The sequence below is a fragment of the Durio zibethinus genome, chromosome 22 (assembly GCF_047325235.1).
Source record: "Durio zibethinus cultivar Kanyao isolate XHJ-2024 chromosome 22, ASM4732523v1, whole genome shotgun sequence".
NCBI lineage: Eukaryota > Viridiplantae > Streptophyta > Magnoliopsida > Malvales > Malvaceae > Durio > Durio zibethinus.
In genome coordinates, this window is record NC_143183.1 from 1,852,787 (window position 1) to 1,869,908 (window position 17,122).

At 32.6% G+C, this 17,122-nt stretch overlaps 2 protein-coding genes across 4 annotated transcripts; one reads left to right on the forward strand and one right to left on the reverse strand.

The window, feature by feature from the left end:
• Nucleotides 1-511: 511 nt before the first annotated feature.
• LOC111307659 (acyl-coenzyme A thioesterase 2, chloroplastic-like) lies at nucleotides 512-5,109 on the forward strand. Of its 2 annotated transcripts, none has more exons than XM_022905736.2 (5): nucleotides 512-1,380; nucleotides 1,588-1,765; nucleotides 2,981-3,450; nucleotides 4,089-4,217; nucleotides 4,736-5,109. In XM_022905736.2, exons 1-5 carry the CDS (start codon nucleotides 709-711, stop codon nucleotides 4,874-4,876), a joined length of 1,590 nt encoding a protein of 529 aa, XP_022761471.2. In that variant the 5' UTR covers nucleotides 512-708; the 3' UTR covers nucleotides 4,877-5,109. The 2 variants fall into 2 exon arrangements, with proteins under 2 accessions (XP_022761471.2, XP_022761472.2); XM_022905737.2 differs by having other exon boundaries at nucleotides 3,053-3,450.
• Nucleotides 5,110-5,435: 326 nt separating this feature from the next.
• On the reverse strand, nucleotides 5,436-11,152 carry LOC111307658 (formin-like protein 2). 2 transcript variants are annotated; one of them, XM_022905735.2, is made up of 5 exons: nucleotides 9,042-11,152; nucleotides 8,724-8,923; nucleotides 7,650-7,894; nucleotides 5,748-6,610; nucleotides 5,436-5,664 (listed from the first exon to the last, which is right to left on the reverse strand). In XM_022905735.2, exons 1-4 carry the CDS (start codon nucleotides 10,559-10,561, stop codon nucleotides 5,789-5,791), a joined length of 2,787 nt encoding a protein of 928 aa, XP_022761470.2. In that variant the 5' UTR covers nucleotides 10,562-11,152; the 3' UTR covers nucleotides 5,436-5,664; nucleotides 5,748-5,788. The 2 variants fall into 2 exon arrangements, with proteins under 2 accessions (XP_022761470.2, XP_022761468.2); XM_022905733.2 differs by having other exon boundaries at nucleotides 5,436-6,610.
• Between the last annotated feature and the right edge of the window lie 5,970 nt (nucleotides 11,153-17,122).

Below are 17,122 nucleotides of genomic sequence, written 5' to 3' on the forward strand. Positions count from 1 at the left end.
AGATAAATTATAAAATTATTATTTTATTATATGAATTATTTAAATTTATAAGTAATCTTTTAGTTAATGTAATTTATTATTTTTTTAATTTTGAAATAAATTAATCATTATATTTCAAGTTTTAGATAAATTAAAAATATTCAACAAAATTTTTTTGTTATAAATATTTTATAATTAAAAAATTTATAAAAAAAGAACATGAAAAACTTGACGATCAACTAACAAAGTATAATGTAATATTATATAGAGTAGAAAATGTAGTGATGAAATAAGAAAAAAATAAAATAAAAAGAAAATTTTGGATTATTTAACATTATATTTAATAAAAATATCATGATAAAATAAAAAATAAAATAAAAAGTAAAATTTTGAATTTTAATTTCATGATTACTTTCTTAGGATCATGTCATATTTTAAATTATTTTTTGAATTATAAAAAAGATTTAATTGTTTTAAATTTTAAATAATGATAAATTTATTCTATAATTATTATGATAGAACTACACCAATTGAAAGGTTATGGTAAATTTGTATTGAATTATTCTTTTCTTTTTTCAAAATCCAACAAAACAAAGCCCTCAAGAAAACTTTCCAAAGTAACGAATGGAAACTCAACATGGATTGACCTGAAACTACCCTTCAGCTCTACATCTTCCTTCCATATTCTGATGGAATTAACAGCTCTTGATTTCTCTCAATTCTGAAACCATGAACCCATTTAAGAGATCACTTTCTAACCCTTTCTTCAGATTTAACAATTCCAAGTCCACACTTCTGCGATCCTCGATAAAAAATAGAAGTCAAACCAAAGAAACAATCAGTTCCCAAAATCCCATTTTCAGTTCCATGTTTTCTGATCCAACCTTGCCAGTTTTCACTGCAAATTCATCTTCATTCTCGAGGGTAAATACCCACTTCTCATATTCATTGAAACAACCAAAACTGACTTCAAAGACTCAAACTTTGCCTAAAATCAGGACCTTTTGTGTTAAAAAAACAAGCCCAAATGCTGAACTTTTTGCTTCAAATGATAGCCCTGTTGTTTCTACTGTTAGTCCACCAATTCAGAGCTCTCAGCCTATTGATGCAGGGTCTTCAATGAGAAAACCAATCAGTTTATGGCCTGGAATGTACCATTCTCCTGTAACAAATGCTTTATGGGAAGCAAGATCAAGCATGTTTGAGAAAAGTTCTGATGACAAGCAAGATTCACAAAGTGAATTAGTCGCAAAAACACCTTCAAGGAGCAGGACTAGTATTGTTTATAAGTTTTCTTCTGATTATATACTTAGGGAGCAGTATAGGAATCCTTGGGATGAGATGAGGATGGGGAAATTGCTTGAGGATCTTGATGCTCTTGCTGGAACCATCTCATATAAGGTACTACTATGAATTTTGAAATCTTTCGATAGCTACATTTATTTTAGTCTGTTTATACCAAAGCTTGTTTGAGTTTAGACTGGTGATAGTGCTTGAAATGGTGTGTGTGATCTCTGACATGGTTCTGTTGTGATAAGCTCTCTGTTTTGATATAACTGATAACTGAATTTTCAACTTTATGTAATTTGTTTGTTTGCTTTGGACCAGCACTGTCGTAATGATGATGGCGCAACAAGGCCTATATTATTGGTTACTGCTTCCGTTGACAAGATGGTTCTGAAGAAACCAATCCGTGTTGACTTTGATTTGAAAATGTCTGGTGCTGTTACATGGGTTGGGAGGTCATCTATGGAGATTCAGCTGGAAGTAACTCAATCCACACCAGGTAGTGCAGAATAATGGCTAGTTCATTGTTTTCTCCTTTTGGTCTGTGGTTGGCTGCAAATAATTTTCATTTACATGTGTAGATGTCTGTTTGTTTCTTCTGGTTCTGAATGTCCATCGTCCTATACTTTGTTGAATAAAAACATGTGAATATAAATTGATTATAAATTTTGAGTTTTGCTAAATACAAAAAAGCCAGATGGAGAAGCAATGTTTAGTTGCTTTCCACCATCACCTGTACTTTCTCACTTTTCACGGTACTCAAGCATATTAAACACTGCATAATCCTCCTTTTTGCCCTCTTTATTTCTTCCTACTGATCCAGTTGCAATACTATCTTGTCTCTCTACGACAAAAACCCTCCATAATTTTAAAAGTTTTTAACAAATTCTATTAAGGTACCGAGTATAAATAATATTCCAAGCAAGCAATGTGCCGGACTGATGTTCTCAAGAGCTTATTTGGAATGGGCAGATTAATAGTTTTACATGAATTTTAGCCACTGCACTAATTTCAATTTTGAGTTAAGATATCTATGGTCATGCCTTTTTATTCTACCCAAGGAATTTCTCATATTGCAATAACAATTAGCAGCTCATCTATATCACTTACTCTTGAAATATTATTTGTTCTTTCAAAAATGTTCCACTCAACTCCAAACCAATTAGGTCCTATACTGATGTTTTACGTATACTCTGCTGCCACCTGAAGTAGGTTTTTGTTCACAAGTTGTTTCTGCTCTATTGCTCAACTTTTCTGGTATCTTGTGGCCCGTTAATCCTCTATAGGATGCTTGGAGGATCCATTTCAACGTTTAAAGACCTGAAGTGAAGACCTGGAATCTCAAGGTTTAGAAAAGTGTATATATACCAAATGAATTTCTACCTTGCAGAAATAGCATACATAGATGCTGCTGAGTAAACTATTTTTAATGTTCTTTACCTTCTCAGAGTGTCATAAAAGGCCCTCTGATTTTGGTGATATTCTCCTTGCATAGATTGATTTTGGGTTTCTGTGTCTGTGTGTCAAAAATGAAAATGAAGGAAAAATAAGATTTACAGCCTCCTGAAAATTTGCTTGTTCAATATAATCCCTTGTTATGATTTATTTTGGGACTCAATAATGTACACAAATAATTTTTCTATATCTTAATTTTCTTGGAGTTAGTTATATCCGATATGCTTAGCTACATTCTAGTATAAAATCTGTTTTGTAGATTCTCCACATCCTTCTGATTCAGTTGCTCTTGTGGCAAATTTCACATTTGTGGCCCGTGACTGCAAGACAGGAAAATCTGCTCCACTGAACCAGATCTTGCCTGAAACTGAACATGAAAAATTGTTAAGGAAAGAAGCAGAAGAGAGGAACAAAATGAGAAAGAAGAAGAGAGCAGAACAAAAGAAGGATATTTATAATGGAGATGAAGACAGACTTAATGCATTGTTGGCTGAAGGGCGGGTTTTCTGCGACATGCCAGCATTGGCGGATAGAGATAGCATTCTTATAAGAGATACTTGTCATGAGAATTCAATGATGTGCCAACCACAGCAAAGGAATATTCATGGTCGAATTTTTGGAGGTTTTTTGATGCGGAAAGCATCTGAACTGGCGTTCTCAAACGCTTATGCCTTTGCTGGTGCAGCACCCTGCTTTTTGGAAGTTGATCATGTTGACTTCTTCAAACCTGTGAGTAGTTAGTACCGTTAAGTAAGGTCTCAATAGAACTTGCCAACAGCCACATGGCCTGTTGGTAGAGTGTCAGACTCTTAGTTCCAATGACCAAGGTTCAAATCCTAGCAGACTCAAGTATAGAAAAAAAAGGTCTAAATGAAACTTTGCAATAGCTAACCTTCACACCACATACAGTGGGCCTTTTGTCCCTTGGATCTTGGTAGCTTGTCAGATATAGAGAGTGGACCTCGCTTTTGTGCAGAATGATAATTAATGTTGTGAGTAGTGGTAATGTTAGTGATGGTGGTGAAGTTTGAGCTAGGAGTTTCTCATGGTAAGATGGGACGATATTCTCATATTAGCTGCTTCAGGAAACATCTTTTTCTAAGTTGAATGTTGAAACTGTTGAACAAATAATTATAACTTTCAGAAGAAACTCATAAATGCAGTTGCTTATATGTGCATTTGAGCAACAGGGGGGAGAGAGAGTGCTTGATAGCTTGTGTCGGTATATACCCTACCAATTTGTCCATTATATAGAAAGCTTTGCTGAAATTTACTTTGAAATTTTACATTTTTTATTTATATATTCAAAATGATCAAGTAAACAACTTATTTATTTATTTATTTATTTTTATTTTTGGCTGATACAGGTTGATGTTGGAAATTTCCTCCGTTTCAAGTCTTGTGTTTTGTACACAGAACTTGAGAATCCTGCTAAACCTCTGATAAATGTGGAAGTTGTAGCTCATGTCACAAGGCCTGAGCAAAGGTCAAGTGAGGTAAGTACCTGAATTAAACTGTATAAGAATGAAACCACGATTGTAATGAGTAGTATAATTGTTAGCTAGGTTGAACATGTCATTCTTCGTGGTTAAAAGCAGCTTCACTTTCTAGTTCCTTGCAGGTTAGATCTCAAATTAAACTTTTTCCAACCCTTGGGGTGGTCAGTGTCTAAACCCCACCCTGTAAATGAAAAGAATGAACAAAAGAAATCAACAATATTGAATATATGTGTGTGTGTGTGTGTTCGCGTGTGATTATATATACAAATTATGGTAGGTATATATCAGTAGATTTATATAAAAGTTGATTCTACATATGCATGCACATGGATCATCTTAAATGCTCTGAAGGCCCATAGAAAACATAAAAAAATCTTGCCGGCAGCCGTGATAATTATAGCTAAATGTTTAATTATCTTCTTCTAACTTTTGAGTCTCGTTAGCCAGTTTAATTTAGTACTGTTGAGATTGGAATGCAGTATTTATCTTTGGTATGTGCTATGCAATTTGAATAGGTATCCAACAAATTCTACTTCACATTTACTATCCGTCCTGAGGCCATGAAAGAGGGATTGAGGATTCGAAATGTTGTTCCGGCCACTGAAGAAGAAGCAAGACGGGTTCTTGAACGTATGGAATGTGAGAGCTCCCAATAGGCAACAATCATGAAAACTCTGTCAAGAGGAAAGAATGACACAATCACACAAACCTATTGTTTTAGAATTCTATGATTTTCTTGATCCAATCTTAAGCATCCTGTCAAGAGCAAAATATATATGCTGTTCTACTTATTAGTTTGAATCTTTCTCTGTATCTAAAATCCAAGGTCGACAAGCAATAAATCCATTTGAGGAATATACAACAAACTAAAACTCTTTCTCATTGTCAAGATGCAATGATGGAATTATTTTCATCTTAATCTCCCGGAAACAGATTGATCAACTGCCTAGAAAAGCAAGAAATATCACTAACTCTGAGCTCTTCGAACAAAGGACCATGTTCTTTGACCATGACCAATCTTTGCTTTTCTCTCTCTAATAAAAGAGTGCCAGATGAAACCAGGACCGTCCAAAGCACTCTCAGGCCTCAACCACAAGAAGAACTGGCATCTCTATCATTGATTTGATTGATCGATGCCTTCAGTTGGTTGTCCCCAGCACTCACAACTTGTTTCTCATTGATTTCCAGTACTAACAAATATTTGGCAGGTACATATCAAATCACAACAGATTCAACTTCTATCATTGAGCATAAACCTCAATTGAGTAACCAATTTATTTACAAGATAGATCTAACTTTTTTAGCTATACTAGTTTATTACATCCGGTATATTACACATAGCAAATAACTTCCAAAATCCTTTAAGTTAATATATTTAAGACATTACATTGACTGCTGCATGTGTATGTTGAGATTACCCACAAGCACATATTTGCATTGGCTGCTGCATTATGAAATGGGACCTGATTAGATAGATATAAGATTCGTGGATCAGGAACTTTGATGAAAATGATGAGATTTACCCACAAGCACATATGCAGATGTGAGACATTGATCAGGCACTATGATTATAATGATGATGATGATGAGCTTTCACCATCAGAGGATCCATAATTCTGCCTTCCATTAAGTCCGGGAAAAACTGGGGGATGGCCAGGATTTGGCAATGGACGTGCCGAACTGTATATTGTTCTCTCATTGATCTTGGCAACTTCCTTGCACACCTGATCAAGAATAGAAAGGAAATCCCTCACAACCATAAATATCCTGAAGGGATGAGCTTCTTCTTTGGCTGAGTTCCCATGGAAATATTCTGTTATCTCCTTCACCATAGAAAGAGCAACTCTCTCATGGGCTTGGATCCTTACAATCTCTTCCTCTGCCTTCTTCAGGAACTCATTCATTGACTCAGAGAATTTGTGGCCACTGTCTTTCAGCTCAATATCTTCATTTAATTTTAGAACTTCTTTTATTTTAGAGATACCAGTCGCAAGTTTTGAAACATCAATACTAAGAATATCTGAATCCATAGCAGCAGCCTTCTTCACACTGGTCAGCTCCCCACTTAGACCAGAAACAACTTGCAGACCAAGCTTCCTAAATTCAACATCATCTTGAAATTCAGATATCTGAATTTCTTCAGCTTTCGGATTCTGATTGGCACCAGAAAGGCGAGAACCTTCAGCTCTGATGATTTCCTGTACAACAAAATGTAGAAGTGTGGTTTTCCCATCAGTGCCCTTTACATCAACAAGCTTTAAGAGCGTGTCAAGCTTGAAGGCATGGGCATCGCCACGGTTGGTGCCAACATTCATGCGGTTCCCAGTTTTGAGGACTGCCTCCAAAAGCTTCAGAAACATTCTGCTGTTTCTTAACTCTCCACAAGCAGCCTGCAGAGGAGAAATAAGCTGCAGCAATTAGAGAATTACCACACAACAGTAAATGGAAATATTAAAATCCTTCATTTCAAACAGATAAAAGACCAGAATATAAATAGTAATGGTTATGAAAAAGACATTATCTTCATGAATACATGTGGCACACAGCTTTATCTAAAGTAAAATGGTGAAACAGTGCAATGTTGCCCCCAAAATTTTATTGAATAAATGTAGTCTTCATATCTATGAAGCTTGATTACCATAAGCATATTCACTTGTACTCAGCAGTCATATGCATTCCTACCAGAGAAGAAGATAATATCATGAAAGTTTTTCTTCTTTGGCATTTTTTTGGAATATTAACCAAATCTCCTTTATTAGTGATATTATTTCTGGCAACTGCATGGAATACTCCACACCAACTCTCATAGGATGCAGAGATTATGACCATTGAATTTTTTGGTAATAGCTTATGGGGGCCACGCATAATGAGTTAGAGGCTCTTGGATAATGCAACAAAATAGTGCACTATCTTGTGCCTATTGCAACATCATTACAACAGCCAAAGATGAACAAGCAGAACTGTTATCCTCTTAAACAGTAGGCAAGCTTCTTACTCGGAAAATCAGGAATATAGAGGTATACAATTGACTGTCAGTTGGATATATGACATAAAGAAAGAAAATATGATAGATTAATGAGACACATTGAAGCTCCCCAAAAGTTTCTTGCACTAGTAAATCTGATCCCCTAAAAGTAGAGAAAAAAGAAGTAACAATGAAGAGAAACAACTGACAACTCCTTTATTCTAAACTTGTTATCTTTTAACTTGCGGCAAGCTGCTGCAACTTTGTTGCTAACAGTCCTAATAGAACATGTTTTATCTTGAATAAAATTTGATTATGGTCCAAAAGTAAAAAAAAAATAAAAAAATACAAAGGTATTAATGATGAAGAATGACTGATATATACAAGATTCATAAAAGACATCTTAAAGGTTACCCAATAACCAGAAGCACATGAGTGCATACAGATGGGAAATTAAGACTTACCTCTAAAGTCTCAAAAGACCTTTTCAGGTACTCAATTTCAGAGTCAAAATTAGCAATGTAAAGCATTGCATCAACCCTCTTGAAGGCAAAAGGTATGTCCAGCACCGCCTTGAGGAATTTCTCAGCAGGACCTAGCTTAAAAGGGGATTCATCATTAAACTCCTTTAGCTTACGCTCTTCTTCTTTTGTAGTAGCCATCTTTAATAAGCTTTCTAGAAGCTCTGTCCCAAGAGTGTCTGAATTGCCTGTTTTCAGAGAATGAAGTTAATGCAGTTTAGAGGTAGAATAAAAGGTAAGGAAGGGGAGGGAAATGAAGAAACGATGGATGGGATGGTGAGAAAGAAAACACTAGGTTGTATTGGCTACTTTAGTTTGAAAGGCAATAAAGTATACAATTTTATTCTAGAAATAGCATTTCGAGAATTGGAGATATAAGCGCAACCATTTTCAGCAAAATATTTAACGCAGTTATGAATAGCATCAAATACACCATTATTTTTTCCAGGCCATTGCCATGTTAAACTTAACGATAGCCCTCATGAAGATGTATAGACAAATGGACAATAGATAGCAAATAGGTGACACCTCCAAAATCTGTCTCAACTCTCAACTGCAGAGGTTTTCTAGTAATCTCAACTCAAGGACAGAGAATTATTTCTTTACAAATGCTATACAAGGTACGGTTTTGACTGAGAGATAAGATTTTCTCAGTTGGGAAAGGCTTTTAATTTACCACCATCAAGGTCACAGCATAGCATCCAAAAAGTATATAATGAGTCATTGCAATTTATCCTTTTTTAATGACTGTTTGGTTTGAATATGGAACTCAAAGTTTTATGGTTGTGGCACAACTAAATCATTTCAAGCCTGGGGTTCTATGCATTAAAATGTGACTCTAGACTAGAGAGTATTTATCGTTCTTTTCCCTTTCTAGAAATCTATACAATTGTTTTGTCAAATATAACCCTCTAAAGACTGTGCCCCTAACTATAGGACCATTGCTTGTCAAAGATCTCCTTTATTGCTCTATCTTTTATTGATTCATTGTATTTGCCATGCATATGAAATGATTACCTTCCATAAGTGCTTCACAGACTTCATCAATAGTCACATTTAGTGCCCTCAATAAAATTGCAATGTTCTGAGACTTCTTTGGATCAAGCACCCGATTTTCCTGATTCACAGAAGGCAGAATCTGCCTGCGAACATTATCTTTGGTGGCCAAATTTGAATTATTCACCATAAACAGTGTCTCAATCATTTCCTCATTCAATCTGCAAGAACCATTATAGCATTCTACAACTTACCAAACACTCAAAAGTCGATAAACGTAGACATAAAATAATTAAATAACAAAAGAAGAAAATAAATTTAGAGATGCTCGTATCTTACTGGAAAGAGCTTGCTTTTATCTGATCCCACACCATGGCTCGATCTGAACTCGCTCTAACTTTATCCCAATGCAAAGGCTTCAATTTCGGTTTCGGGGTCTCTTCACTCCTCTCTAAGCCCTCGTTCTTCTTCAACTGCTCATTCATAGCCAAATTCTGCAACACCATTGGCCTGGAAGGTGCAACAAGAACCGGAGGCCCCCCAGAATTAGTTTCAGGAATAGCTTTTTCAGCTACTGGAACCTCCCAAAAACGAGGTGGAGGAAGGGGAGGAGGTGGTGGTGGCAACTTTTTAAGCACAACCCTTGATGGAGATTCCTTGTTCCGCACTGAAAAACTTGAACCTCTGTCCGGTGAATCCCTTTCTGAAGACGATGAAGATAACCTTGTAGATGAAGCTGAAGATGGGTTTTTTATTCTCACTGTATAGATAGGAACAACAGTATCTGGAGACTTGGATCTCTGACTCAAAGCACTTGAGTTCGAGAATGAATTTGAAGGTGAACAAGAGTTCGAATAAGGGTATGAAGCTGTTCTTGAGTTGAAGCTTCTACTTCCAAAGTTCTCACCTTGAAACTCCCTCCTTGAACTTGATCCTATTCTTACTGGGGGTGGACTCTCTCTTCTACCTGAAGACCCTCTCGGAGAAAAAAACTCCTCTTCTTCATCTTCAACATTGTTTTCAGAACTACCCATCTGCACATTTTGGAGAAGCTGTTCTCCACTTTGAAAAGTTTGGACTTTTGGCAATGGTGGCAAAGGATTCAGCTCCGGAGAGCCAAGCTTTTGATAAGGACAAGATGAAACTCCCAGCTTGATACCTCCATTGCTAGGAAGGGCTGTTTTTTCTGGGTCTACTCTAGGGTTTGCAAGGGTGCCTAAGTAGAGAAAATCTGAGCTGCGATTGGTTGAGACATAGCGTGGCGGTTGTTGCGGTGGTGGTGGAGGAGGTGCCTTTTGGGAGGCATCTGAGGGAGAAATGTTGGGAGGGAATAAGCGGAGGGAGTCTGAACGGGAAGCTTTGTCGTCAGAGGAAGTGCTTTGGTGGTTTCGATGGCGGAGGAAGAGGATGAGGGCGACGAGAGAGAGGATGATAGCAACAGCAAGGAGGGCGGAGGAGAAGGAGATGAGGAGGAGGTGGCGGCGGTGAGAGGCGGGGGAGGGAGAGTGTGGTATGAGAAGGGAGGAGATGTTGGCGGGAAAAGTTGGGAGTGTGGAAGGTGGCGGAGGAGGGGGTGGAGGGGAAGGTAAGGAAGGAAAGAAGGGACTTTGAGGGGTGGAAGGGGGAGTTGTGGAGAATGGATACTTGGGTTGTTGTTGTTGGTTGTGATGAGGTTGTGGTTGTGGGGAAGGAAATGGGGAAGATGAGGAAGGAGGGTAGATTGGTGGAAGAGAGGTATAAGGAAATAAAGGTTGGTGGAGGAGGTGCCGGTGGTAGTGGAAGGCAGTAGTGGCTGTAACGGTGGATAGAAGGAGGAGGAGAAGGAGAGGAAGGAGGTGGCTCATGGTAGTTGTTGGCATTACTGTTTTTGAACTTGAACCACACTCAAAACACCTTCCCAGACACTCACTCTCTCTCTCTGACTGTTTTTAACTATAACAAAAGGGTCAGAGGGTGAGAGAAGAATGTTCAAATTCTTTGATGAAAAGAGGTGAACTTTGTTGCTATAATGGGGTTTTCAGTTTTGGGGAGATGATTCAAGAATGTAAATGGGGCATAGTTTGAAAAGACAAAGCAAAAATATGCACAAGGACCAAACCAGACAACATGCGAGATCCAAGAAGGGATGTTTCAAGTTCCAACTCAAAGACAGAGGGAAGAGAGGGACAACATGTTGAGTTGAAGCAGGGAAAGGGAGAGAAATGGAGGAACAGTAGGAGCAATGAGAATGGCAGTTTAGACTTAAAACAGACACTTTTTCACCTCTTTTCAGAGGTGAAAGTGAACTGAACTTTGAGCAAAGCCCAATCTTTCAATGTAAAAACATGAGAATAGTCAACATAGATGTTTTAATATCTGTCTAAAAAGTTTATGATTGAAGTTCCATTGTTCCAGGCAAATCCAGGTTTGAGAATGGAGGGAGAGCGGAGGAGGAAAAGACCGGAAGAGGTAAGAGAACAAAGTTAAGAAATGTTTTTGAAGAAAACGCACAAGAGGTTAAAAATCTGACCGACAGACAGACATTGCTCATTATTGGGATTTCCATCATTTAATTTTCCATGTCTTGTGATTCTTGCAATTATATCAAATACCAAACTTCTGGGCCTGGTTAAAGATGAGCTGGTTACACCGTGAACCTGTGAACTATGATGAGGATGTGAACGTGAATCCACCAACAAAGCTTTTCACCACAGAAATTGTCACATTTGGCTGTTCACTGTACTGAAATCACTGATTCATCACATTTAAATCAGGAAAAAGAGCTGGGGTTGGAAGACACTTTGGATGAGCTCACGCTCTCATGGCTGCGACTGGCTATTGCAATCGAAGGAGTTGAAGACAGCAGGATGTAATAAAATGGACATACTGTAACTGTACCATATTTTTGTCCAAAAAATCCATGAACACTCGAACTTGAACTTTGTTTTGGACATTTTGATTCTCATCCTTTAAAAGTTTCATTCATTCAATAATAATAATAAAGTGTAAGCTTTTTAATCGACATACCAATCTTTTAGAATATTTTTGTTTTAGAAAATATAGATTCGAATTGTTTTCGTGTTTATTTTTAAGGCAAAATAATCAAATCCATAAAACAAAAATTTTTATTTTGAAAAATGTGCATATACTTTGTAATTAAATTAGTTAGCCAATTAGTTGAACAAGAGAAAAATTAATTTTCACTGGGTAATTCAATTCAAGAAGAAATAAATAAATAAATTCAATTTGTTTACATGACTCAAATAAATTAGTATTTATTTATTTTTTTATGTTTTTTTTTAATAATAGTGGGATGACTGGTTATTTATAACCGTAAATTTTTTTTTTTAACATTTCGTTGTCTTGAATGTTGGAATTTTTATCTCTTACTATTATAAATGGGATTTTTAAGCACACCTCCATATTTTTTATTTAAATATATTTTTTAAGTAAAATTATTTAATAATTTTTATATTAATTTTAAAGTTTTTGAATATGAATTTTCAATAAATTATATAACTTATTCAAAATATATATCCAAAAATTTTTTAAAAATAATATTTAAGTTTAAAAAAACCAATTGAAAAAATATATCTTTCAAAATTTTTTAAACTTTCAAATATAAAAATTCAAAATTTTTTACAAATTTAAAATTTTGAAAATAAAAAATATTAAAAATTAATCAATTAGTTTTAATTAAAAATAAATTTAAAAAAAAAAGAGTGAAAAGGGTGGGTGGGAATAGAATTCCTCTTATAAATTAGATTCTTTTTAACTGAATTTGAAAAACCTAATGATGAACTTTTTTATCTTTTTATTGACATTTGGGGTCAATTTCTTTCAAATTCAAACTTCTCTTATAAAGCCATCACTTTCGAACTAGTAATAATCCTTGTTTTGGATCATATATGGTGACTTTAAGTAAAGGGGGACCCTCTTGCCTTATATTTTCAAAAGATTATGGGAAATAGTACAATCTATGACATGAGTATTGGGAGTTGTATTAACTCTTTTTTATTATATTACTAATCATCTCTTCTCAATTAAGTGTTGAATCACATTTTTGTTATAAGATATGATTATAATGGTTGACATTATAACATGCTCGATGTTGATTTAAGAAAAAAAATTTGATTTTTAATAATAAAATTTTAATATAAATTATGTCTAAATATTTAATTAAATTAATAGATGTATAATTTTTAAAAATTTGAATTTTATTTTTTTCAAAGTTAAATAAATTTTTTTTATATTTTAATCAATTATTTATAATCAATACTTGTATATAATCAAATTAATAGAGAGTGACAGTAATAAAGATGGAAAATTGGAACGGAAGGAAGTCATTTGCAGATATGATTTCTTTTGGGGAAAGATTGTATTAGACAATCTGCAGCATTTTTCATAATCGGCGGTGCATCTTTTGACTACAACCAAAACCAATAAATAAAGAGTTATTAGGCTGTGAAATAGTTGGTAGAGTGTTATCCGCAGATCTCATGGCTGGGGATTGCAATGGTTTCGACTTAACTTTAAATATATAAAATTTGAATTTGATTTGATTTGATAATTTTTTATTATTTTTTATATTCAAATTCGATTTGATTTAATATTATTTAAAATTATATTCGATTTGATTTGACTTAAAATTAATAAAATATTATTTTTAATATAAATATAAAATTAAAAATATATAAATATATATAAATAATTAAAAAAATTATTTATATATATCAAATCAGGTCGAATTTATCTAAAATTCGATCTCGATTTTTTTTTCATGTCACTTGATTTGATTTGATATCCGATTTAAAAAAAAATTGATCTTAAAAAATTTAATCGGATCGAAATCCATCAATTATGAGTTTTTTTACCTTCTCTAGCCATGGCACTTATGAAGATCAGTTTGCAAGCTGTGATTTATTAAAAGTACAACTCGAATTTACGAGCCAGAGATTTAGCTCAATCCAGCGATCCCGTTATCTTTTTTAATACGTAAAATTTAATGAGTAAAGAAATTCACATTTACATCCTAATTGGAATTCTCTCACTAGAAAAAAAAAAAAGAAAAGGCAATTTATCATGCTTGCAATTTTCTTGTTATAGAAAATAGATACTCCCATGTGGTGAATATTATTAGTCGTCTCTAAAGAAAATTAGACAAAATAAAAATATAAATGTAAAATAATAAAAATTTTCTTATAATTTGATGATTCAATAATTAAGAATGTAAAAAAAAAAATTATTAAATATTTGTTACTAAACATTAGCATTTTTTTAACGTTTGAAAACATTTGATTAGGTGATAATTAGCAAATTTTAATTTTAATTTTTTTTTTTAAAAAAGGACTGAATATTCATACCAAAGTTGATCCAAAAGATTTTTAAAGAGAATAAAGAGGAAAAGCACCAGGAAAAAGGGCTTTACAAGATTTGATTCTTTTACTTTTCGAGAGGAAAAAATATTTATTTATTTATCTTTTAATTCTCTTTTTGTCACTAAAAAGAACGTGAAAGGTAAGCCTTTTATGCCATAAATTCAGAATGTCGTGACTGAAAAAAGGCAAATGAGCACTAAACAAGCTAAGTAGTGGTGGAGCTGTGGATTTTTCTTTTACCTTCGGTTTAAATTTTGATCCAATAGTAGTTCCTAGTTTGCTTACGAAATTATTATTTTGTATATTGATTGTAAAATATTTTATTAATTGAATGAAAATATCATCATGTACTTATTATATTATTATATAAATTTATTAAAAATATTAATATATTTTTAATTAAATTTTAATCATTAAAATTAAAATTTAATACTCTATCAGCATATAAAACTATAATAATTAAAATTTGATCTTTGATGTATTATATATAATAATTTCCTTTTTTTTTTAAAGTTAATCATGGGTGTTTTCAAATTTTATTTAGATTTAATACACATTTTTTATATTGATTTAGTGTATTTAATATTTTACTTTTGAAATATTCTCTATAATAATTTAATACATTTTTTTTTTTTTTTGCAAAGGAGGGGGGAGGAGGGATGGTGGGGGTAGAATCCACGCTTTACATGATTTTCAACTGACCTCTTAATTACTAGGCTAAGAGGGGAAAGTCAATTTAATACACATTTTTTCATATTGATTTAGTGAATATCATTGTGTACTTATTATATTATTATATAAATTTATTAAAAATTTTAATTTTTTAATTAAAATTTAATCATTAAAATTAAAATCTAACACTTTATCAACATATAAAACTATACTTATTAAAATTTGATCATCAATATATTATATATAATAATTTTCTTTTTTTTAAAAATATAATCATAGGTGTTTGCAAATTTCATTTAGATTCAATATATATTTTTTCGTATTGATTTAGTGTGTTTAATATTTTACTTTGGATTGATCATTTATTAGATCAATTCATATATTATTAGAATTGTCACTTAAAAATTACGAGATTGAAAGAATTTGGAAACATAATTAATTAAGTATGTAATAGAATAGGGGGATTTAAGGGTACAGTAAAAACTTAAAATAAAAAATTTTACTTTTGAAATACTTTCTACAATGAGTAAACCAGATTGAAAAAAAAAAAAAACTTTTCTCCTTATCAATTGTGACTAATAATTTATGAGCATAAAATAATTTTTTTCATTAGTAATTTTTTTTCTTTTTTTTTTTTTAATTTTCTCTTCTAGGGTAGTACCATTATTATTTAGTAAAGGAGTATGTTTTTTCTTATGGGATTCCTTTTATTTATGGGATTCCTTTCATTAGAAAGAAAATGTTTCTTCTTTCTTTTGACTTAAGTTTCCCAAAAGAATTGTTGAATGTTAGGTGTATCAAACATATGCTAGTAAAAATATGGAATTTGTTATATATCCTATTGCAAGTTAAAAAAGAACATATTCTATAATTTTATGTGATAATTTAAACTTTAGGTCAAGAATCTTTTTAATCTAAAGTTCATATATCACATATAATATTGTTTTTTTAATGTAAAAAGATCTACTATTACGTCTTAATTTTCTCCAAGGGAAAGATAATTGTCTTCCATCTTAAACATTAAGATTCAAACTCAAAAATTTCAAATTCTACCCATTTGGGTGTTCTTTAACTAGTTATTTTAATTAAATTTCACCTTAAATTCTTCAATTTTAACTACTACGCTCTATGAACCATAGAGAATAATTTTGTTTTAAAAATGCTTCAATTTCTACTTTTACCCCCCTTTTTTGCTTTTATAAGTAAAAAGATAAAAATTACATTTACATAAAATCAAATATTAATTTTGAAAAATAAAAAAAAATTCACTCTATAGATAACAAAATAGAAGAATTTACTTTCATATATGAAATAATTGTATTTGAATTACATTTTTACTGCTCAATCATTTTGCATACACCAAATAATAGAAAATTGGTGGGCTCCTTTTTGCTTATTTTGACTAGCAGTTTTCTCAAATTAAAGCATGCCTTTCATTGATTTTTTTTTTTCATTGTTTAATATGAAAAGGGAGAGCAAGAAAAAAAAAGTGTTTATTATATTCAAGAAATTCCTCATATATAAATGTTACTGAGAATTATGTGGGAAGTTCGGAAATTGTCTCCACTAATATCTTGTCTCATCTGCAAACTGGACAGACACAGCATATGTCATTGTTCTTTGCGGAAATCTTTAAGGTTTCATTGATGGATACTTTCATTATTTTCCTAAAAAATCAATAAAATACAAAATAATAAATAATAAAAATATCAACAAAAAACCTTAAGTTATTTAAAAGTTTAGGATTACCAATTTTACGAGTAAAAAGAATTCCTTATACTGCATACATATTTTTATTTTGAATTATAATTAATTATAATATAATAATTATAAGTAAAATGTTCATTTTTTTTTATTTTATTAATTCTATTATTCATAATTTTATTGAAAATATATTGAAGATTAAAGAGAGAGGCAAGTATATCTCAATTAAAGAAATTACATAAACAAATAAAAATACAATCCTAATCGATCAACCTCAATACACATATATTCATAATCTAAGAACCCTCAATTTAATATTTTTGAAAAATTACAAGGGTACAATTCCGTGACCATTAAAAAAGAAAAAGGAGAAGAAGGGTCCCTCGAATTCAAACAAAGATGCGTCTGTCTTGTGATTCCCAGATTGTCTCTTTTTATAGTGCTTACAACAGGTAGAAGTATAATAATATTTCAATCATTCAAACACAAATTTGGGGAATTGGCTCAATTTGAAAGGGCCAAAACCAGGGCCACACTTTCTCTAACCAGCTGTGACCAATCATACTGAGTATTTGTCAATTTGCCATGCATTATCATCATCATATTCTATTCCAGGTTCCAGCTTCAGGTTTTTCAATAGCTTTGGCCAGTTTCATCATTCATTATGTGACAATTATTCCACCCTGA

Bases quoted from the DNA above. Each gene is read 5' to 3' on its own strand.
- LOC111307659 (XM_022905736.2), top strand. From the start codon at position 709: ATGAACCCATTTAAGAGATCACTTTCTAACCCTTTCTTCAGATTTAAC. The intron at 1,766-2,980 runs GTAGTGCAGAAT...TCTGTTTTGTAG, and splicing joins AGTAACTCAATCCACACCAG to ATTCTCCACATCCTTCTGAT. The intron at 3,451-4,088 runs GTGAGTAGTTAG...TGGCTGATACAG, and splicing joins ATGTTGACTTCTTCAAACCT to GTTGATGTTGGAAATTTCCT.
- LOC111307658 (XM_022905735.2), bottom strand. From the start codon at position 10,561: ATGCCAACAACTACCATGAGCCACCTCCTTCCTCTCCTTCTCCTCCTC. The intron at 8,924-9,041 runs GTAAGATACGAG...TGGTTCTTGCAG, and splicing joins ATAAAAGCAAGCTCTTTCCA to ATTGAATGAGGAAATGATTG. The intron at 6,611-7,649 runs GTAAGTCTTAAT...TCTCCTCTGCAG, and splicing joins GGTCTTTTGAGACTTTAGAG to GCTGCTTGTGGAGAGTTAAG.